A 23,588-nucleotide genomic window follows, 5' to 3' on the forward strand; every position below is an offset into this window, starting at 1 on the left:
ATCCGAGTAATATGGAATTTTCAAGATCATAATATATTTTTAAGAACTGCTTTTGCCATCGAACAAAGATATTTATCGAAGCTTATATTATTTTGAATTAATACATAATTAAATAAATAATTAAGTCATATAAATTGCCAGAATAGCGCTACTAAAGCTAAAATGGTTACGCGGCTAGAGCTAGTTTATGCGTTAAAATATGATTTGTAAATTTTATCAACAGTTAAATTTGTAAATAGTGCCTTCGAGAGGCGGATGTCTAACTATCGTTAATTATTGTGTTTTACTCTTTCGAGTATAAGCAAGTTCCTTTTTTAAATTTCACCTTATCTCCACCTCCAGCAGCGCCATCTAAATGTTATACAATTTGAGGAACACTTTTTATACATAAAGATACCTCTACTCTACACTTCACAATCTGACATTTATTATAATCGCTGCTGAGGTTATTCAGACATTATCAAACATTGTAAACTTGATTGTGATTTCAAGGTTCAAGATTAATTGTTTTTAAAAATTTACTTTCAAAAGTTATATGGTACCATGACTGTATCCCCTAATAATTTCGTGAATTTACACAAAATAATACAAACATGATTTACGTCAGTGTTCATCTTTAAAACGCAATAAGCTGTGAAAATATAAACTACATATTTTTATTAGTGACAAGATAAAACCGTTAGTATGCCCGAGATTAAAATAACTCCTCTAGGTGCAGGCCAAGATGTTGGTCGCAGTTGTATTCTGCTGTCCATGGGCGGCAAAAACATCATGTTGGATTGCGGCATGCATATGGGATACAATGACGAAAGGCGGTTTCCAGACTTCTCTTACATAGTACCAGAAGGCCCTATAACAAGTCAGATCGATTGTGTCATTATTTCACACTTTCATCTTGACCATTGTGGTGCCCTGCCATACATGTCTGAGATGGTAGGTTACACGGGTCCTATTTATATGACTCATCCAACTAAGGCTATAGCACCCATTTTACTGGAAGACATGAGAAAAGTTGCTGTAGAAAGAAAAGGAGAATCTAATTTCTTTACATCTCAAATGATAAAGGATTGCATTAAGAAAGTCACCGCTGTCACATTACATCAATCTGTTATGGTAGACAATGAGTTAGAAATAAAAGCTTATTATGCAGGTCATGTGCTTGGTGCTGCCATGTTTTGGATAAGAGTTGGATCCCAATCTGTTGTTTATACTGGAGATTATAATATGACTCCAGACAGACATTTGGGAGCAGCATGGATAGATAAATGCAGGCCAGATCTTCTGATATCTGAGTCCACTTATGCAACCACAATTAGAGATTCCAAGCGTTGTCGTGAGAGAGATTTCTTGAAGAAAGTTCATGAATGTGTAGAAAAAGGGGGAAAAGTTTTAATTCCTGTTTTTGCATTGGGAAGAGCACAGGAGCTATGTATCTTGTTAGAAACATATTGGGAGCGTATGAATTTAAAGTATCCTGTCTACTTTGCTTTGGGTTTAACAGAAAAAGCCAACAATTACTACAAAATGTTTATCACATGGACTAATCAAAAAATTCGTAAGACATTCGTTCAAAGGAATATGTTTGATTTTAAGCACATCAAACCATTTGATAAATCTTACATTGATAATCCCGGTGCAATGGTTGTGTTTGCAACTCCTGGTATGTTACATGCTGGTTTGTCATTGAACATATTTAAGAAATGGGCCCCATATGAGCAGAACATGTTAATTATGCCTGGTTTCTGTGTCCAAGGAACCGTTGGACACAAAATTTTGAATGGTGCAAAGAAGATTGAATTTGAAAATCGTCAAGTGGTGGAAGTCAAAATGGCTGTAGAGTATATGTCATTTTCTGCACATGCAGATGCAAAGGGTATTATGCAATTGATCCAGTACTGTGAACCAAAGAATGTCTTATTAGTACATGGTGAGGCACAAAAAATGGAATTCTTGAAAGACAAAATTGAAAAAGAATTTAAGATAAATTGCTATATGCCAGCTAATGGTGAAACAGCTATTATAAACACACCCACAAAAATACCTATCGATGTTTCCTTGAGGCTATTGAAGGCAGAAGCTGTTAGATATAATGCTCAGCCTCCTGATCCAAAAAGGCGACGAGTTGTTCATGGAGTTTTGTGTGTTAAAGATAATAGACTCTCATTCTTAGATATAGATGAGATTTGTGATGAAATTGGTATAAATAGACATGTCATTAGGTTTACAAATACAGTTCGTTTTGATGATCCTGGCTCGGCAGCTAAAACTGCTGAAAAGCTGAAAACATTGCTAGCAGAAAAACTTCAAGGGTGGTCCATAACTATATCTGAGAGTAATATATCTGTTGAATCTGTTCTAATTAAAGTAGAAGGTGATGATGATAATACCAAAAGCATATATGTGTCTTGGACTAATCAGGATGAGGATTTGGGTAGTTATATATTAGGTTTGTTACAATCGATTGTTCAGTAACTATAAGTATAGTAAGAAAAGTTATTTTTTGGTAATAAATATTTAATAAATGGGTAATTAAATAAAAAGTTGTTTTTTTCTATAAACACCAAGTGATGTCATTATTGCATTTTCCTTGAAACCATAGATACTGTAATTTGTTCATGTGATTAACTGGCTTTATTTGTTCTATTTTGTTTGAATTCGGAATCTGTAAAAAATAAAAATAAAAAGATCATCAATCATTCAATTAATATTAATAAATTTAATTATGCGTATCTACAAGTATTTTCAATGAGATATTTATCTATTCACGCATCTATTTACTATAAGCGAATGAATCTATCATAACAATTAGTAATGATTAATGAAAATGAGTAATAGTTTAGCGATAAAAAAACTGTTTACGCAACTTTCTTCTATTTTTCGTGCTATTTAGTTTAGTTAATTATTTCAATGATGATTACTAAAATTTTAATTTAAAAGATATCACAATTCTAATCCGGCTCGAAGGATCAAAAACTGAATGAACCTAATTTTTTTATGATTCAAAATTATAGCGTACCGTTGGAGGCGGGAATAGCCTTCTAAAGTCTCCTTTGTGCAGGTACTCCCTGTGAGCGTTCAGTAAACTCGTTTTCAACTTAGATTCTAGGCATGGTTTGCATAGTCTACAAATATCTGACGCCTCGCAATTTTCCTTGCATATTGTACTGCATTCGTGGCTGTAAACTGCTATATTTTTTTGCGATGATATCATGCTGTTTCTATCTGCATTGTTACTGAAATGAAAGTTTTTTTATGCTAGATTAAGAATTATATTGTATTACTTATTCAAAGAAATTATAAATAATAATTGAGGCTATTTCAGATAAAAAAAATATATTTTTCTGTTATTGTGTAAACTGCCTATGATTGTAAAAGATGAGATATAAAAAAAATCCGCCGAGTTTCTTTCGCCGGCTCTTCTGAGGTCTGAGGTGTGTATTTCCGAACCGGTGGTAGATTTATGACAATAAATAAGTAAGTGTAACGCTTCTATATTATTTAGATTTTTGACTTGACTTGAGTAGTATAGACATATTGTTTTAATGCTTTGAACTTCTTATTTTACTAAAACCTTTTAAATTTCGTATAATTATCGTATACGTAAAAATTAATATTATTTTATTTATTTATGAACACGATTCACGTTATAATATTTCTTTTTTTTTAAATAATGTAATTCGAATTATATTTACAAATAGTATTGCTGTATGCACATATGTTTTTTGTCAGTGGTATAAAGATAAATAATTGCTGACATCTGTATCATAAAAGTATAACGACCGTACAAGATGTCTGTAAGAATACAAAAATACAAAAGGCCTACAGAATAGTTCAATCAAATGAAATTTATTAACATACAATTGGTCTGATTTTTTTTAACCATGGAAAGTAATTACAGGTAAAAACTTTTTGCCTATACCTTATAGGTACCGGAAACTGGCTGATTACGCGGAAGTTTTTATGAATTTCGAAAACCGCATGCATACATCATACATCCTTATCAATATTATAAATGTAAACGTGACTTTGTGAGTTTATTTGTTTGTTACACTTTCACCTCTTAATTACTCAACCAATCATCGTGTATTTAATAAAATATTTGTAAAACAGGCTTAAAAACAACTTCCCCGATCCGTGAGTCACATTTGACTCATGGTTATTGTTTATCTATTGTGTCTGCTGTATGGACAGAGAAGTTGTTAAGAGACGAGATTATGGTCCAGTGGCCACCGATAATCTCAATTGAAGAATGTGGCTTCATTCGCTGATGATGGAGTCATTCTCTTACAGCTACATATTAGCAGTGAAAATAAAAAGATCATCAGTCTCATTATCTTATATTGTATATATATATATATATATATATATATATACATATATATATATATATATATATATATATATATATATATATATATATATATACTTACTTGTTTGCAAGATTTGTAATTCCAACGAGATTGAACAGGTTGTACAAAACTTGTTCATACAGAAGCTGGTTCGGAGGGTAGTGAGCTGAACTTAAGTTGGGAGACATGTTGGCTTCCAACAGATATACTCTAAAATCCTCATCCAATACGAGATCGAAACGCATCATTTCGAAAAAGTTGTCTTTGGACGGGTAATTTTTCAACTGTGGACAATGTATTACATATAACTTTTAAAAATGGTCTTTAAATTAAAAAAAAAAACATACACGTATAGTTTCTGCAATTATATTCATTTTCGATTCGTATTTATCATAAAACTTCATTTATTTTTATTTTTTTATATGACCTAATATTGATACTCACTGCCTCAATAATATGGTGTTCTTTTTTGAGGAACACTTCTGTAATAGCTTCTTGTACCTCCTCCCACATTTTTGTTGTGTTCTTACCCTGAAATCAGAAAATACATATACATAATTATATATTAATTTCATAGATATATATATATATTTCCCCTTTTCTGGCGTGTATCTACGCTATTTGAGCGCAAAATATTCTGCCAATGTCACGTTTAAAATGGATGTCACATATGATATGAGATTATTCGGTTTCAAATTTTGAATTGTTTAATGATGATGAGTGAAAACTATGTTATTCTACAGTAGATATCTAGAAAAATATTATAATTAAATAAAAAATATTTGAACACAACATATAAATAATAACAAAAATTATAATAATTATTATAATTTTTTTCTTAAATTAATTTAATTAGATATTTGATAAATGGTGAGTAAACTTATGTCAAAGGATTTACTCAAAATTTCCAGGTCGTTGGATGTCAGAGGGAAGATATTCATATAGAATAGAATCTTGGACCTAAGAGCAATTAAAAAAATATGTGATCAATTGATAGTCAATAATTTTATAGTTAATTTATTTGAAATGCAAACACACTGTCTTTTGTTTTCGAGACAGATACTTAAAGCTATTTGATATATTGAGTCAAAAACTGTTCCTTGTTGATGGATTAAAATCTTTTTAAAGTTAATACACATTATTAACTTCCCGGGTCTTCGAGACTTTTCTAAATAATAAAATCTTTGTTCGTTGTTTATACAAAATAGCCATTTTAAGAATAACTAATCAACATTTTTTGAACCAACAATTCCAACATTTTTAACGTTAATGGTGTATCTATAATTATCACTATAAGGCTTGCATTTATAGCAATACACAATACCCATACGGATTAATTTTGACAGGCTTATACTCATACCTTCATATTATAATCCTCACAGAAATTAAATAATTTTGCTTCAAAACTAAAATGTATAAACCTTGAATATTTAAGTTAATTGTATCCAAAGGAGTTCCGTTTCAACAAGGCCTACAACATATACACATAGTACATTGAAATCGCTACAAGGTAATACGAGATGGGATGTCGACGTTGAACGACAATCGATATGGTAAAGGCTTAATTCGTTAATCCCATTGCGTTCGTGTCGGTGGGGTGATCGACATATTAACATGTAGTGGCTAAACGTGGCGCCAGGTTAGGCGTATGCTGACTTCAGACGTTACTTTTAATTCTAAGCCACTCAAAACTTTTACCTACTTCAGTTTATATTATTTAAACGTTTTATTAGAAACGTATTTTCAATATTTACCCGGTAAGGCTTTTAAATCGGTAAAGTAGTTTTTAAGTTTATCTATTACAAACAGACATATTTTTTTTTCATCTTTTCTTTGTATCTCTTTTTTTTCCTCATTCCTCACACTGTTAAAGGGTCACTAATCGTGAGACCAAATATGTCACGTCTCTTCTGTCTATATAGACACTGGCTCGCTTATTCTACAAACCACAATATAAGAAACAAACACTATTATTAATACTTCAATAAACTTGTACTTGTAACAATATTAATAAATAGATTGGAATAATTTTGTCTTTAAATTATCAAATTGCAACATAAATTTATAATACAACATTTTCACAATATATTGTGAAAATGTTATATTATATATAATATTGCTGTTAGGCGGTAGAATAATAATTGATACCTACTCTTTGATAGGTACCTACTCAAATGAGTATGCCTGACCAAATGAATCGCAAATATAGTTTTTTGTTTATAATAGTAACGAATGCCAATGCCAGAAAATTGAAACGCTTTACTTTAAACCTGTTCATCTTTCATTCGAGTTACACTTATCTTAAAGTTTGGTGAAATATCGAATGGCATCCCAAGATTAGCGTTCAAATATATTCAGTTGGGAACAAACGGTATTAGAAGATTCGTACTAGTTCGAACGTATGGAAAGACTAGGAAAGTTGGCAGTGATCAATTAAATGGTTAAATTATCACGTCTTTACTAGACACTGACTGATCATTATAATCAAAATATTAAATTAGACTGTTATTTGTAAAAAAAGGACTTAATTTAATAATTAATGAAATCATTTAGCTGATATTTGTTAGGAAAAATGTCAAAAATATAAAAAGTACTAAAAATTGTCTATGATCTCATCTCGATTATCTTTCATGAGATAGTATTGACAGTCCGCCTCTAGCTGCGTGTGAGTAAGGAAAAAAAAGCAACGCTAATATCAGCCCTACATTGTGTAAATATACTTGATTATGCAGTTTATATATTAATTGCATATTTAATTTCCTTTAATATAATATTTACAATAAACTGCTTGCTTGTATTCTTCTGACAATTATGCGAGCTCAAAGATAACAAACGTTACAGTGTCGTGTAACGGCGTCGTGTATTGGGGGCCTTATTTTCCCCTTTTTTAAAGTGCGTATCATGGTGTCGAGTTATTTATCGTCTGCTGAACGGATTTACATGGCAAACGCCAACGCCAGTGCGTTAAACACTCGACTCCTGTTTAGTAATTAAAATGACACAAAAGAAAAATGCTGACTGGATTCGAACTAAAGTTTACAATGTTGCATAAATTGATCATGGGTTTAACCCAACTTCATTTTCATTCCATTTAAATTGTATATAATTATGTTAGATTCAAAGAACGAATAATACTTATTCGTGTTAGCTAAAACGTATTGTGACCATCTCATAAAATTCGTGTTTTAGTATTCATGATATATAAACGCGGAATAGCCTTTACTTTGGAACGATAGCTGATGCAATGATACGATGGACAGGTTGCATCCACATATTTCAAAATGTCTCTTATTATTTAAGCGATTACTAAAGTTCTTTGATTGGGATAAGGGGTTCAATTTTTTCTATATGAGCTGGAAAACGCAAAGTTAATTTCCCTACTATATTCTACGAAGCTATTAATGAACAAAATATAATAATTTATTCATCAAAATTCAAAAATATTTTGTAAATAGGTTGCCTTTTTTTGATAATAAGGTGATTTGAAATAATCTTTTCGCTACCTTAGACTTGGCATAATGGTCGAAAGCTTCCTTCATACTGAATCCCAGGGCGGTGTACGGATGTGCCAGCGACGGCACCTCCCACGTAGGTAAATAATCATCTCCAATCACGTACTTGTCAAGGTTTTTTGGATCGAACGGGTAATATTTTGCTGGGCAGTATCTGAAAAATGGAATAAAAATTATTATTACAAATTTTTCTTAATAGCAATATTAAAATTATGGAACATGGATGAGTCATTATAAATTAGAAAGTATGTATCGTTTTTAGTATTCGGTAGAAGGAGTTTTCTTACAGTCTTTTATTTGTTAGAAATTTGGTCCTTGGATATAACAATAGCAAGCAACATTATCGAGAAAAATAAGAAAAACTAATAACGGCAGTAGAGCTTGTCATTATAATTTTTCATTAGTAAGACAAATTAAAGTAAATTATTCTATTGGGAAGCCAGTCAAGCATCATGAAATATAGACAAGCGTAAACTTTACCCTTTAAGGTTATTTCAAATGAATTTAAAACATATTACGGTGTCCAATCGATTGAGTTGAAATTTTCAGTCGTGTTGGATTAATTATAATTTCAACAGTGTGTAAATAAATAAAATGAAGTACTACAATGTTAGTAATATGTTAAATCAGTAAAAAGTAGTAAATTGTCTATGGCTTAATTTTAAAATCTCTGATTATTTAGTACGCTATAAGCCACAAAGGCTATGTATAAGAACTGTATATGCCAGAGATCTTTCGAGTATATAATACGGATATAGTGATACAATCACTGTATACGTATAGGTATAAAAATCTCATTTTTCTAAAAGTAAGTTTATTTGTAATAACGTAATTACTTTAGACGGTGCCTTGGTTACATACATATACAGTTTACATTTTATATAAACAGCCAATTTCACTAATAGATATCAAAATATTAAGTAAATATAGATACGAGTAGCTTATTCAAGTTGTATGGAACCTTTTGAAGTGCGTTTTTTTATTTTTTGTGCTATCGTTAATGGTACTGTGTATCGAAATGTACTTATTTACCATTGAAATTATGTTACGTTAATGTATATTACAGATAGGATGATAATATATTTTTTTTTCAGTAATAATTATTAAGTAAACTTGAAATTAATTAACTTGACTTGTAGATAGGTTATTGTGCAAGCCTCTGGATAAGGTGCTCCGTGCCACCCACTCATAACATATTCTGCCACCAAACAAACAGCAACAGTATTCCTGCGATCGATTTGAAGAGTTAGCGAGCCAGTGTAACTACAAAAATGAGTTAGTTCCCTATGTTGGTGGCGCATTGACAATGCAAGGAATGGTTCTTACAGTACCGATAAAGTCTCTAGTCTATGGGTGGTGGTAACCACATACAATCAGATGGCCGATTCGCCAGTCTACCTGTAAATATATTGGTTAATAAATAAATGCCACTGTCTTGTCTTTTTAAATCAAAATAGGGACTTTCCATAGGATAGAACACGTGGATCTTAGACGAAAATCGCATTTCAAGTGTGTATCCAAAACGGATCCTCAACACGAGGAGGTATTTGCCCAGAAGAATTTTAAATGGTATGGGATACTTTATTTATGTACCTTATATCATATATGTCACGATGTCGAATTACAAAAAAAGATTGTGAAGGACACTTTCAAAGAATAAAACAAGCCTCATAAGACGCGCCAAGTCACGTTGGAAGATATTTAATTCATGCAAATAGAATAGAATAGAAAGGCTTTGTTGCACACAAGTTCTATAAAATTATTTTACAGAATTTGGATACTAAGTAGAATGGTGTGCAAAGGGGCTTTTATTCCAGCAATCTCTTCCAGACAAACTTTGATGGGAGGATTTTTGAACTAATTATAATAATTTCGGTAAAAGAATAGAGTTATTTATATATATTACAATATAAATACGCGTAGCTAGGAAATAAATAAAAACTAATTATTAGGATTCAATTGTGTTTTATGAAATGAAAACGAATTTTGATTCATAAAAAATCAATAAACATGGGAAACAGTATACCAACGAAGGTTCGATTGATCGACATTTTTCGAGAAGACTAAGGTTCCCATCGTCATGGTCACGACGCGTCGCGAAATCACAAATACTTCAGGTAAAGAAAAATTGTTATTTTCCTATTCTGAATCAAACTAATATTATCACCATCAGCCACCATCGCCCATAGACGGCATTGGCGATGTAAGAAAAATTAGCCATTCCTTACATCGCTAATGCGCCACCAACCCTGGGATCGAAGCTGTTTTGTACCTTGTGCCTGTAGCTACACTGGGTCACTCACCCTTCAAACCGGAACGCAACAATACTAATAAATAAAGTAAAGAGCAACTCTTTAGCGGTAGAATATCTCACGAGTGGGTGGTACCTACTCAAACGGGCTTGTACAAAGCCCTATCACAAAGAAATTAAGAATTAGAGAATGGTGGTCCATTTAGTATTACAATTGTATTAAATAATAATATTAAATATATCATATATATGAATAATTGTACAGGTTGCTTCTCTAAATTACTTTAATAAATATCACGCACATAAATACATGGTAATGCAAGTTAAATATGTTATTAGCAAGTAAGTTAAAGATAATCCATTTGTGGACATTAGTAATCGCATTAATGTTAACTCATTTGTATATTTATCGTCTGTCCATGTACTTTTAGAAGATACAGTGTGATATAATTTTAACAACAACAATAAACCATTTGCATACACTTTGGCTATTTTCTTATCGATTTATATTCGAACTCACTCCGTATCGCTCTCGTGAAATATCTATACGCTATGCGTGTATCCATTAAGTGTTATAATTTTTATCGTCAAAATTGATAGCACTTTTGATATTTTAGGATCGGATTATATGATAATTTTCTAGTTTGTTATTGTAACCCTACATCTATGTATGTATATATATTTGGAAGAAGTAGTGTTGGTAGTGGCGTTTATTACTATTTTTTTCTTAAAAAGCATTAATTCAATTTTAATTTTTCATTATCATCGCTAACTATACCATAGGATTTTTTATTTAATTATGCTCACCTGAAAAGTACATCTCCTTTGTACCAATACACTCGCAAAGGATCAACAGACGTCAGTGCCACATAAACGCCAATGTCGAACTTGTGTCCGTCCACCAAGAAAGGTTTTTGCACGTACTCCTGAACGAAACTTTCGCCACTCAACAAATCAATTGCGGTCACGTTCTTTAAATATACACCTCGATGTTGATTGTGCTTTTCCAAAAACACTGCATTCCTATTTTCACTCGCATATTGTAAAAACTCCTTGGTATTTTTTGGTATCTTGAACGCTTTTGGAATAAATTTGGAAGACGATGTCGCTAAGTCAACCTTGTTTGTTATGAAGCCTGTGCCCGGAAAATGATTGACTCTCTGATTCGTTTTTAAGCTGTGCAAATTTGGATACAGTACCCTGAATGGGTAGTCGTGAGACCATAGTAGCGACCAAGGAGTATTATTGGTAGCTTTCTCATAACCAATCCTTTCCAGCACTAAATGAACGTGTTTCAACAATCCGTTTTTATTTTCAACATCATTGTAGGCAGAATACACCCAATATCGTCGTCTGTTCGTTTCATAATCTTTGTAAACATTTTCCTTTCTATTTTGTACGTTTATTATCTCTAATAGTATCGCTAGAGATAGACCTATTATACATATAAGAAAAAATACATTTGTATTGGTTTCATTTCTTGTCAGTATTCCGCTATACTTGTATACATTCGTGACGTTTTCCTCTTCGATATTTTTTTCTGATATATTTTCGTTCCGATGTAATAATTGTTTATTCTAAAAATAAATTAATACGATTAGTTGAATGGAACATTATGTGCCATTACTCAATGGGTATTTCGGGAAGGATATATTAGCTGATTAATGTGATGGACGCGAGTTATTTTGGAGTCAATTTTTTATATTTTCTATATAATTATATTAACAGGCACAATGTTACAATACCTTTGATAGAAACAGACTATAATGTTGTTACTTTGCCATTTTTAGATTACATTATCTGCGTCTATTGTCTATTTATCTATTATCTATTTGATTCATACAAATTACTTAATCACTAAATAAATTTAAAATATATTTTATTTCAAATAGGCTCTTACAAAGATTTTTGAATTGTCGTTTTACATAATTGTATAAAATGTAAAGTTACTTATATATTAATTTGATGATGTATTATTTGTGATATATCAATCGGTTTGTATAAATGAATAAAGCTATATTAATCACAATTTTTCACATCACGCCCACATTTCACTTATTTAGATTTTTTTTTCTCCCCCATATAATATATGTATGTCTCAATAGCCTATTCTAACCACAAGAGGTTAGAACAAATAAATAACTTTGTCATTGAATTGACGCGGTATCATCGTCTTGAATGTCGGCGAAGTTATTATCGTAACTTTGGAAGTAAAATTTAAATGCATATAAGTAGTTCAGTTGAATAGCGTTGTATTATAAATAAAGACACAATAATCTACAGACATTGTAGTGCACAATATACTGGAGCTATTAGCAGACCATGGAATCGAATGGATCTTCTTCCATTGGAATGACTTACGATGAGTATACGAGTATCTTTATTCTTGTTCTCAAAATAATTATCCTGTAAGAACTCACTTCGTATCTCACTCGTGAAATATTAAAAAAAGAACTGCATTCATATTTTATGATGATATGCTATTTTGATAAGTCTTTTACTGTTTTTCTCGTTTGTGAAATGACCATACGAAAGTAGTTGAAAAAAGCAAATCGTATAAAGTATACTTATTTGAATTAAAATTGCATTCGAGTAGAGGATGAAACGATATTATGTACATATTTCTTATCAAGTTCTTACAATCTCAGTAGCAGTATATACAAAAAATATAATACCTACCTACCTCATATCCTATGAGTAATTACTTGCACCGTTGGTTGCCTAGAAGAGAACGCTATGTAGCGATAAGGTCGCCAAAATTGTATGCTACTTTTGTTTAGGCTGTATCCATGTTTTGTATTTTTTTTCTCTTTGTGGTGTACAATAAAGTACACAGTACATTATTCGTACATTAATGTACATAATCTTATCTATATTCGATTTATAATATTAATATGTAACTACAATCTGTCTTCCTAACCGTATTTCGGTTGCCAATCTTAATGAGTTGTCAATTGCGCTTGAGATATGATAGCGTAAATGTGTTTTTAAACATGGGTGCAGTCCGTCACTTTCGTAGTCCAGCTACTGAGTTTTTTGCCGGTTCTCATCGTTAGAATCTATATTCTGAACCGGCGGTAATTTTACATACATTTTCTCATACAAAATAATCTCATAAATTTAAAGTGTTAATTTTAAAGACAAGACATATACAGCCATTATTAATGTTTTTACATTAAAATACACTTATGTATGTATGTAGATTACCGATGTATGACTCCTTAGAAAGTTTTATATGGTTATCAAATCACCAGTACTACTTTTGTTAAAAAACAATTTTAGTTTTAGTTTATTTAAATGTCTCTGAACAAAAATAATTTAGTTTTAAAATGATATACATATGTATATAACTAACCGATAAGGGTAAATAAAGGTGTATCTATATAACATTAATCGTAAACACAATTTTTAAGAACTAATTACATACAATTATCATTAAACGTGATACCCACACAAAAAAAAAATACTTACATCCTTCCTATTTTGTGCCTTTTTATTTTTAATTTTATCCATCTTGTGATTTATTTGTTAAACACATTTTATACACCAAAAAATTCTCACGATATTGTTAATAAAACCACAAAATTTATTTATTTTTTAAACCGCGTAAACTTGCGTACGGGCAGAGATCTCTGCACATACGCTGAGAATGGATTCATTCACGATGAAAAGAGATAGCGCTAATCGCTGTGAGTACGAACGAGACGGTTATAACTTTCTAAAACAACACCGGCTTTTTAAGGTCACATCAATGGAAAATGTACATAAATCTAGTATATATGTAAATGATACAACATTAATATTATATAAATTAACATACCTAGTACTAATTATTTTAATGTAAGTTTGAATGCAACATTTTAAATGACATACTGTTAATATTATTCTTTAATAATCTGTATGTAATATTTAAAAAAAAAATATTGTATAGTAAAGATAAGATTTATTTAATCTATGGCTATTCGATAATGTTATGCTGATGCAGAAACCTCAAGGAATGTAATGTAGTTGCTGGTCTACAATTAAACCACAAACATAGTCACTACTAAGCTATCAACACCACAACATATTATAAATTATTTCCTTATTATTTATAGTGTAATAATTAAAACTATATTAATTAAAATATGAAATAATATAAAATAATAAGGTTAAGTTAAAATAACAATTTTACATTGATGTATTTCGGTCGCTATCTTGCTTAATGATATTAACGATGACGCCAGGGTAGCGTTGGTGCTGTCTGGAGGTCCCACACTGCCCTCTATGTACTAGAAACACCCAACACACATAGACACTTTCGTATGACAACTGGTGTGCACCGAATATTAAAATTAAATCCAAGAACTATGATTTTTCTTAATGATTTGTGTAGGCGGACGGCTAAACGGGCTATCGGGTGGTAGACATTGGCGATGCAAGAAAAATTAACCATTGTATCGCCAATGCGCCACCAACATTGGGAATGTTATGTCCCTTGTGCCTGTAGTTCACACTCGCTCACTCACCATTCAAAACGGAATTCAAAACTACTAATTATTGCTGTTTAGCGGTAGATTTACATTTAGAGAGTCCAGAAGGCATAATGTAATTATTAATAATGAAAATCACTGTACTGATAAAGTTAACTTTATTATACTGCTGATTGGGCTTTGTACTGGTGGTAGAGCTTTGTGCAAGCTCGTCTGGGTAGATACCACCTACTCATCAGATATTCTACCGCAAAACAGCAGTAATTGGTATTAGAGTGTTCCGGTTTGAAGGATGAGTGAGCCAGTGTAATTACAGGCACAAGTTACATAGCATCTTAGTTTCCAAGGTTAATGGCGCATTGGTGATGTACGCGATGGTTAACATTTCTTACAATGTCAATGTCTATGGGCGTTGGTGACCACTTACCATCAGGTGGCCCATGTGCTCGTCCACCTTCCTATTCTATAAAAAAAAAACTTATACATATTTCTAGTCCCAGCACAAGTACCAATTACAGGCATAAACAGCATTTCAAATGAAACATATTAAATGTAGTTTTACATGCTTACAACTTTAGTAATAGCTTTAACATAAAAAGGATCGTGAACCTAACGCCGCAACTTAATTTGCATAATCGTGTCCGTCTTGTCGTTGGCTGTTAAAGAATGCAGTAGCGAAGCGAGATATCGCACAAAAGGTAGATTTAACCTAATTTTTGTGCAATTTAATGTTGTTGTGCAACCGTATTGTGCAACCGTAACCGTAACAGCCTATGAATGTAGTGGGACATTCATAAAGCTGGGCTAAAGGCCTCCTCTCCCTTTTTGAGGAGAAGGTTTGGAGCTTATTCCACCACGCTGCTCCAGTGCGGGTTGGTGGAATACACGTGTGGCAGAATTTCAATAAAAATAGACACATGCAGGTTTCCTCACGATGTTTTCCTTCAGCGTAAAGCACGAGATGAATTATAAACACAAATTAAGCACATGAAAATTCAGTGGTGCTTGCCCGGGTTTTAACCCACGATCATCGGTTAAGATTCACGCATTCTTATCACTGGTCCATCGCGGCTTTTTTTTTTGTTGTGCAATAATATATACATATAAATAAAATAGAAAAAACGAAAGTCGGTTCGTACCCGATTCTTGTATTTTTTTCAATATTGAATACAAATCCTTTGCTGCGAATATTATAAACGCGAAAGTTTTTAAGTATGGATAGAATTTAGTTAATCTTTCACGGAAAAACAACAAAGCGGATTTGGATGAAATTAATATTTATAGCTTATACCCTGCATTAATACACAGGCTACATAACAACTGTTCTCCTTCGTGGAAGCTAGTGATATCATAATCTAAATAAAAAAAAACAATTAAAATGCAGGTTTACATAATTTTGAGGTACTAAGAGAAGAATTAATCGAAGTATAATTAAAAAATGTATTTAAATTGACGTATATTTTTTTTTATAAAAAGCAATTACTATCACACAAGAAAAAAATTTTTGTAACTATAAATAATTCTCTACATCTCCATTATGTTATGTCGTAAACATATTTAAATTTAGGTATTATTCTCTCCACTATTTATTCCTAAGAAACAAAAGTGCACTATAACGATATGGTCTATAAAAATGAACATTAATATAAACGAGCAATCGTAATAATGCAAGGCGGCAGGCTGAGATCTGTTTGTGGTGTATTATTTTACAGATTGTTTACACGTGACGGTAGACAGGACGGCGGGCGCCGGGATGCTGGGGAGCATTATGGTACGTAGTTGGTAAGGACTAATCAGAACTTTTCATTGTCTACGCTGTACCCAATATATTCATGAAAAGTACACTTAATGAACAAATGAATAAAAAATACACGGAGCAATATAAAAAGTTAAGTAATTAATATTTTTTTAAATAAATTTAAAAATATTTAAAAAAATATATAATTTGTAAGTAAATGTACATACAACAGACGACTTCATCATAGCGGGTTGATTTAGTAACAGTTTTTGAGGTTCTCAAGCTCAAAAACATATAAAGAAAGGAAACAATTTAGGAGGTTAACATTTATTATTCCATTTTCCAACAGCATTTAAAGCTTTTACATACAATATCGCATCCGATAGTTCGAGGGACCGGCGTCGGTGCGTCTGCAAGAGCCATCGATCGCAGCACGCACCCGAATCGCACAACTCTCGACACGCCGGCGCCTGTTCGGAAACACTTGTTTGCTAACTTTGTACCGAGTTCGTGCATTATATTTGTTTGAGGAAACGTCGACAGGAAGTCGAATCGTGTGACGGAAGTCTTCATTTTTTATATATTGTAAATTTAATTTAAAAAATACGTAATTTATATAATTCTAATGTTTATTTATTTTTATTATTAAAACAGTTATATTTTTTTTGGTTACAAATAGAAATAAAATTTATTGGACAAATATTCGATAAATAAAAACATTATTATAATAATTATAATACACAGCACGAACTGCAGTTACAATATTTGAGGTATTCTAAATCTTTCGAAAAAAATTATTAAAAAAAAACTTCAACAAATACGTCTTTCTAAAACTATATATAATATTAATGAAATGAAATCCAAGTTAAATGCGAACCAACCAAAACGATTTTATAACTTGACTTATGTTCTAACACGATAAAAAAATAAATCAAATTAAAAAAAACAGGAGGAATTTGATGCAATATCAACAAATGACTATTAAGTGATGTTTTCTATTATCCACCTATTTATTCTGGTTACCATTATCATATAATAAGACGTTACTTATTTATGTTTGATTGAAATTTGTAAAAGGAACAGCATTTAAATGTACCACTGCTGAACTGCTCTAGGTGAAGACTTTTTTATTTTTTCTTTCGCTGGAATAACTCATTTACGCGTTTCCCCCACATTAGGTGGGAGGGTAAATGAAACTCACCGGCGCTGAACCTGGCACCTGGCTCCAGCGACATTTACGGTGGGAGAAGAAACTGTTTATAGCGCTGTTGCCTCCTCCCTGTCTTTTTCAGCGATGCGGGTCAGCGGAAGCACTGTTCTCACGCTCCCACTCTGCGCCCTCCTTCTACGATATCACGTTTTCGCAGAAAGATCTCCTTCCAGCACCTTTCGCTACAGATCATGGCGTTTATCACGCTCGGTAGCGAGAAGTCTTCACCTACAATGGCCGTCAGGGAATGGCGTTGAGGTCGAGATGAAAACTTGGATTTTTTATTTGACATATTAAGGTTTCCTCTCGATGTTTCCCTTCCCCACCACACGCATTTTTTTATAACATAGGTAGACGGTCGGACAAATGGGCCACTTAGTGGTAAGTGGTCACCATCGTCCATAGACATTAGCGCTATTAGAATTATTACCGGTGACTTACGTATACGCTACTTTTATTTAGGCTGTATCCATGTTTTGTATTGTTTTTTTCGCTTTGTGGTGTACAATAAAGTATAAAGTAAAGTAAAGTATTGCTATTTAGCGGTAGAATTTCTGATGAGTGGGTGGTACCTACCCAGATGGGTTGCATAAAGCCTTATCACCAGTAGATATATTATAAACACATATCAAGCACATCACATCCGCAATTCATCTTACTTCTATCAAATTGGTAGGATTCCTGTTATAAAAAATCCAATAATATAAATATTTTGATCGGTATATAGGGATGTCAAATGCGTAATGCTTAACATAATTTTCATATTATAAATTTATTTAACAGTTGATACTTCTGTATCGGTACGAGTATTTTAAATACAATGAAAGCGTGTGCTCTATAATTATAATCTTAATTTATAATTCCAGCGAAGCAGGCTTACAGTCACAGCCTGTTAATGTCCCACGACTGGGCTAAGGCCTTCTTTCCCTTTTTTTGAGAAGGTTTTCGGAGCTTGTTCTACCACGCTGCTCCAATGCGGGTTGGTAGAGTACACACATGGGATAATTTCAATGAAATTAGACACAAGCAAGTTTCCTCACGATGTCTTCCTTCACCGTCAAACACGAGATGAATTATAAACACAAATGAAGCACATGATAATTCAGTGGTGCTTGCCCGGGTTTAAGCCCACGATCATCGGTTAAGAATATATATAATATCTACAGCTTAAGACATTATAAATATGTCTCTTATTAGATCTCTATTGTTATTATTAATGTTTAAATTTTAATTCTCCTATAGTGATACGATCTTGGTCCGACTGTACACATTTTCGTACGCCTCCACGTGTTGAGTATTGCAGTTTTGTATAGTTGAATAAGCGTCTTTGGTAGAAAGTACAATCGGGACTAGAGTAACTTTTTTATTTGCCCTCGCTAAAAAAAATATAGCATTTTCAATGTAATAGATTCTTGTTACGAGTTATAATATGTTTATTTCGTTTCGCAAAATATTAATAAACAATTATGAATTATACAACATTTTATATTTTTTTAAATGTTGTTAACATATTTGGTTGACTATCAATTAAGATAAGGTTGGTTAAAATCATTCATGTATTCCAAAGCATATTTTAATTTCAAGGCATTTTCTAATAAATCCTTACAATATATATTATATATTTTATATATATTTTATATATACATAAAATCAAATAAAAGAAATCGTAATAATTATGAAAAAGTTGATTTATTATTATTATAATTATAATAATTATTATAATACAGTTTACAATAATTACAAGCGATCACCAAACGGGGTGAAAGAAAACGGCATATTTAATTATTTAGGCCGTCTACACACGATACGCGCCCGCGACGTGCGGCTGCCGGTCGCAGAAACGGCTCGTCACACACGTGGTTGCGAGGGAATTTGGCAGGTTGCGATATTGAGGTACGGTTTCGTAACGCAACAGAACTCGACACCCAGCGTGTGACGCGCCGCACTGGAATGCAAAATGTCTTAGCGGCACCGCAGTCGTGACGCGAATCGACCGCAGACAGTCTTGTTATTCGATTTTAGGATATAGTCTTTCGAACGCGAGGAACAAAATATTACACAAGTCGAGAATATTATTTATAATCGATTCGGATTAAATCGGATTCGAGCGGCGAAAGCGTTACCGCATGGGCGGCGGGAGAGAGGCGGGGCGACGCGGCGGAGGCTATGTACAGGGCCGCTACGGGCAATCGCACTCCTCGACCACCATCTCGGGCAGGTCGCGTTTGATGATGTTCGAGTCGGCACCGAAGTAGATGAGCGAGAGCGCGGAGAAGCGCACGGGCGCGCAGCACGCGGCGCGCTCCAGTCGTGCCGCCTCCACCACCTGCGTAATTTGTTCAATTAAGTCAAAGTTAACTTTCAAATTTCAACATAAGTAATAATTATACCAATACATTTAAATTGCCTTAACGATTCACTGTAATCACACTAAAATTGTGATATAAATCTTAGAATCTTACCTGCGAGTGATAGTTGAGGTATGGCTCACACGCGCCACGGCAATAATTAGCGTAGTAGCCCTCAGGAGCGACGATCCAGTCGTCCCAGCCGAGCGCGCGGAAGCTCACGTAGTATGTCTGTCGGCAACAGCGGCCGTGGGCGGCGGCATCGCAGTCGAGCGCACGGCGACGTCGAGGCGCACGAGCCGCGACCCGCAGTCGCAGGAGCGGTCGCGCCGCCGCCGCGCCGCCCAGCCGCAGTCGTACGTGGCCCGCGCACCCGCTGCAGTCGACCAGCAACCGCAGCGGCTCCAGCGCGCCCGCCGCCGCCCACCGCCGCGCGGCGCCCGTTACGTCTACCCGCTGCCATCCTCGACCGCTTCTACCACCTTAACGACGTTGTTTTATAAAATAACATTCTATATCAAAAATATGTTAAATTTATTTGTACACATGTAACATACTAGAATGAGTTGAATGATTGGTTGATAATTAAACACCATCTCTACACACTATATTATACTTTTATACTAGTTGTCCTTGATACCTAATTTATGGCCTAGCAAAGGAGTATGTAAATAATAAATGAAAATATAATAAAGTTAATAACACACCCCCGGCTACTGTAGTGCCGGCGAGTTCGCCTACGCTCGAGTTCCCGTGAACGGTGAACGCCCAGAGCGTGTAGCGTAGACGGCGTGCTTTCGGTGTCGCTTCAGCGCGCACCAATAACTCGGCTGCCGCTACTGACAGCCCCTGTTCCGACTCTGCTTCCTGGCCTAGTCGGAACTCGATAAGACGCTGACCATTTAGCGTCTCACCTAATAACAGAGAACTTTCTAATTCAAATGACGATACTACAAGCTTTCTGAAAGTGGCCCTATGGTCCCTACCTAAGGCGAAATGACTCGAACAGCAGCTGTGAGGCGTGGAGAGGGATGGAAGGGTAAGGCCGGGTGCGCATGTTTGTCGCCTATGGCTGTAGGCTACACTAGCCCGGTCGCCGTGTCTACTCGTTCAAATAAGCACGAATACACACGCCGATTCAGGTGCGTGTTACCGCGCGCACACCGACATCAAGTAGAAAAACATAATGATTGGACGTAAATAACACATCAATAACAGCATCACAGCAGCTGTTATACTCGTTAAAATATATGAAAATTTTTGACTACGGAATATCCAACGGTGCAAATAGAACTCCATGCAGGCCATCAGCACTGCGCATTGTGACGCCTGAAAAGAAAAAAAAAAATAATTGCCTAAAAAAAACTTGTTTTATTCTAAATATTTACAAAAATGAATATACCATTTAATTTATAAGGTGTACATAAAATAAAATAAAAACATTAATAATAAAATTTTGTCGGTTTTACCTGTAAATATTGTTTAAATATTAAAAATCTTGTCTAGTTTTTATGTAAATATCATAAGTACTAGTACTAAAAATTAGTTTTTTTTGTGGCAAATATCGTATTTGCAGAATAGACTTCTATGAAGCATAATCAAAAAAAAAATTGAGATAAATGGTTAGAACGGTGTCAGCGATACACACGATTATTATTATTATTATTATTCCGGTTTACATACCAGAAACACAATTTGTTCTTTTTTAGTTGTAAGTATTAAAAATAAATTGACTTGATACAAACAAGTTCATATCCATCGCACTGTAGCGGCCGAGTTATAAAGAAATACTGAATTAATAATCATACGTTGCTCTTGCCTTTCATATTTAACGATAAATCGCATGGTAAAGACTAAGGCGGTCAATTGGCCAGTTTAAAATTAGCTATAGTACATGGGGGTTGAATAATTCACGGCAGCGGATCGAACGTGTCGCTAGTGCAATGTTATGCAACAAACTATATCGATTCTTATGCCCTCTTTAATTTAGTTTACACGAAAACTAAGCATGTTCGCATAGGTCTTCAGCAACGTAGTTAAGTACCAATTTACGCCTGATCAATCTTTCAATTGCAGACGCAGTATTATTACTACCAAGGTAAATTGCCAGGGTTGAGCGAAATTTATTCATACGTTATTGAAGTTAGGTCTACTAAAGCAAAAAGTAATGAATGTATTTAATATTAATATTTTTGACTCATTATAGTAAAAAAACTTAATTAACTTTCGAATTTCGTTTCGTTACGCCATTTCGTCTTGATAAGAACATACGGAGGAGTGCCCAGTAGTCGAATTACAAATAGAAAAACATAAATTATTTAAAAATATTTGCGTGAGACACGTTTCATTAAAGTTCGACTTAAAAATTTTATGCTTACCCAAAGGAGTTTCATATCAAAGATTGCGATTTGTTTTTAAAAGAACTTGATTTTTTTTCCACACCGCCTAATAAAATAGTAAATCGCTTGTGGCAAGTGTGTCACGATTACAATAGGTATTTCGCGAACCTTCTTAACAAAAGTCACCGTTGTGCCCGATATAAATTGTTCCATATATGGTCTACTAAAATTTAAAGAAAACTTTTAAGATTTTGGTACTTTGTGGTATTATACTTTTATAATGAAGTGAAAACGCTCAGTAATATAAAAGAACAAACATAGGATGCTTCCATAGATCTATAGATATCACCATGTTATTAACAATCTAGAATAAACATCATTTAGTTTAAATTATTTTATAAAACACAAAAATAGATTTAAAAATTTTACGTGAGCGAATGAGCAAAAGAAATTTCACATATGTATCTGTCTAATGTCTCCTCTCCTCTTGATTTGTTTACAGTTTATTAAACCATGTTACTAGATTGCGGTTTCATTTGATACTTTTAACAAAATGATTTAGACCCGAGACTAGTTAGCCTCAGTAAAATTCCTAAATGTTGGTCTTCAGAACGGAGAACAGTAACGGTAAATAAGCGAATCATTCAAATCATTTTAGCAAAACGGTTAATTACTGTTTTTAGAGTATATAGAACTATTTTTTTGATATAGAATAGGTAGACAATGAGCATATCGGCCACCTGATAGTAAGTGGTCACAAACGCCCATAGACATTGGCATTGTAAAAAAATGTTATCGCTTCCATCGCCAATGCGCCACCAACTTTGGGAACTAACATGTTATGACCCTTGTGCCTTCAAACCGGAACACAACAAAACCAAGTACTGCTGTTTTGCGGTAGAATATCTGATGAGTGGGTGGTATTTACCCAGAGGAGCTTGCACAAAGCCCTACCAATAGTAAAACTACTTATATTCATTCATGTATTAGCTCTATTAACCAACGAAATTAAGTTCAGGGAAGTTAACTTTACCTTGTGTTTCCATTCTTAAGAAACTCAAGGCAAGAATTTATTAATAATATGCGAAAATTCGTGAAAGTAGCTCACAACTGTTAAGTAAGCTAACCTACCTAACGAGGTTGACAGATGACCCCAATAGATTTTGTAGTTAGCAGAATTAACTGTACTTCATGACGCCTACTGCATACTATTTTATCTTTATGTAAATATTTGCCTAAACCATATATACCAAACAAAAATAAAATAAAATAAAGTTCCCTTAAAAGAGTTCTGTCTGCATATAAAATATTTTTCTTATTTTTTTTTTGTAAATGTTGTCTTAATCTGTGCAAGATTTATGCAGAAATA

General features: G+C 33.4%; 3 protein-coding genes across 3 annotated transcripts; 1 reads left to right on the forward strand and 2 right to left on the reverse strand.

The window, feature by feature from the left end:
- Positions 1 to 422: 422 nt before the first annotated feature.
- On the forward strand, positions 423 to 2,555 carry LOC126769467 (integrator complex subunit 11). Its single transcript, XM_050488294.1, has one exon. The coding sequence runs from the start codon at positions 685 to 687 to the stop codon at positions 2,470 to 2,472; it is 1,788 nt and encodes a 595-aa protein (XP_050344251.1). The 5' UTR covers positions 423 to 684; the 3' UTR covers positions 2,473 to 2,555.
- On the reverse strand, positions 2,480 to 13,740 carry LOC126769478 (probable tubulin polyglutamylase ttll-15). Its single transcript, XM_050488323.1, has 7 exons — positions 13,584 to 13,740; positions 10,920 to 11,689; positions 7,853 to 8,015; positions 4,794 to 4,880; positions 4,431 to 4,633; positions 3,017 to 3,233; positions 2,480 to 2,662 (listed from the first exon to the last, which is right to left on the reverse strand). The coding sequence occupies exons 1-7, from the start codon at positions 13,623 to 13,625 to the stop codon at positions 2,552 to 2,554; spliced, it is 1,593 nt and encodes a 530-aa protein (XP_050344280.1). The 5' UTR covers positions 13,626 to 13,740; the 3' UTR covers positions 2,480 to 2,551.
- Positions 13,741 to 19,279: 5,539 nt separating this feature from the next.
- On the reverse strand, positions 19,280 to 22,130 carry LOC126769763 (inhibin beta chain). Its single transcript, XM_050488682.1, has 4 exons — positions 22,126 to 22,130; positions 20,588 to 20,982; positions 19,995 to 20,362; positions 19,280 to 19,858 (listed from the first exon to the last, which is right to left on the reverse strand). Exons 1-4 carry the CDS (start codon positions 22,128 to 22,130, stop codon positions 19,712 to 19,714), a joined length of 915 nt encoding a protein of 304 aa, XP_050344639.1. The 3' UTR covers positions 19,280 to 19,711.
- Positions 22,131 to 23,588: the final 1,458 nt, after the last annotated feature.

This window comes from Nymphalis io, chromosome 7 (genome assembly GCF_905147045.1).
Source record: "Nymphalis io chromosome 7, ilAglIoxx1.1, whole genome shotgun sequence".
Classification (NCBI taxonomy): Eukaryota; Metazoa; Arthropoda; class Insecta; order Lepidoptera; family Nymphalidae; genus Nymphalis; species Nymphalis io.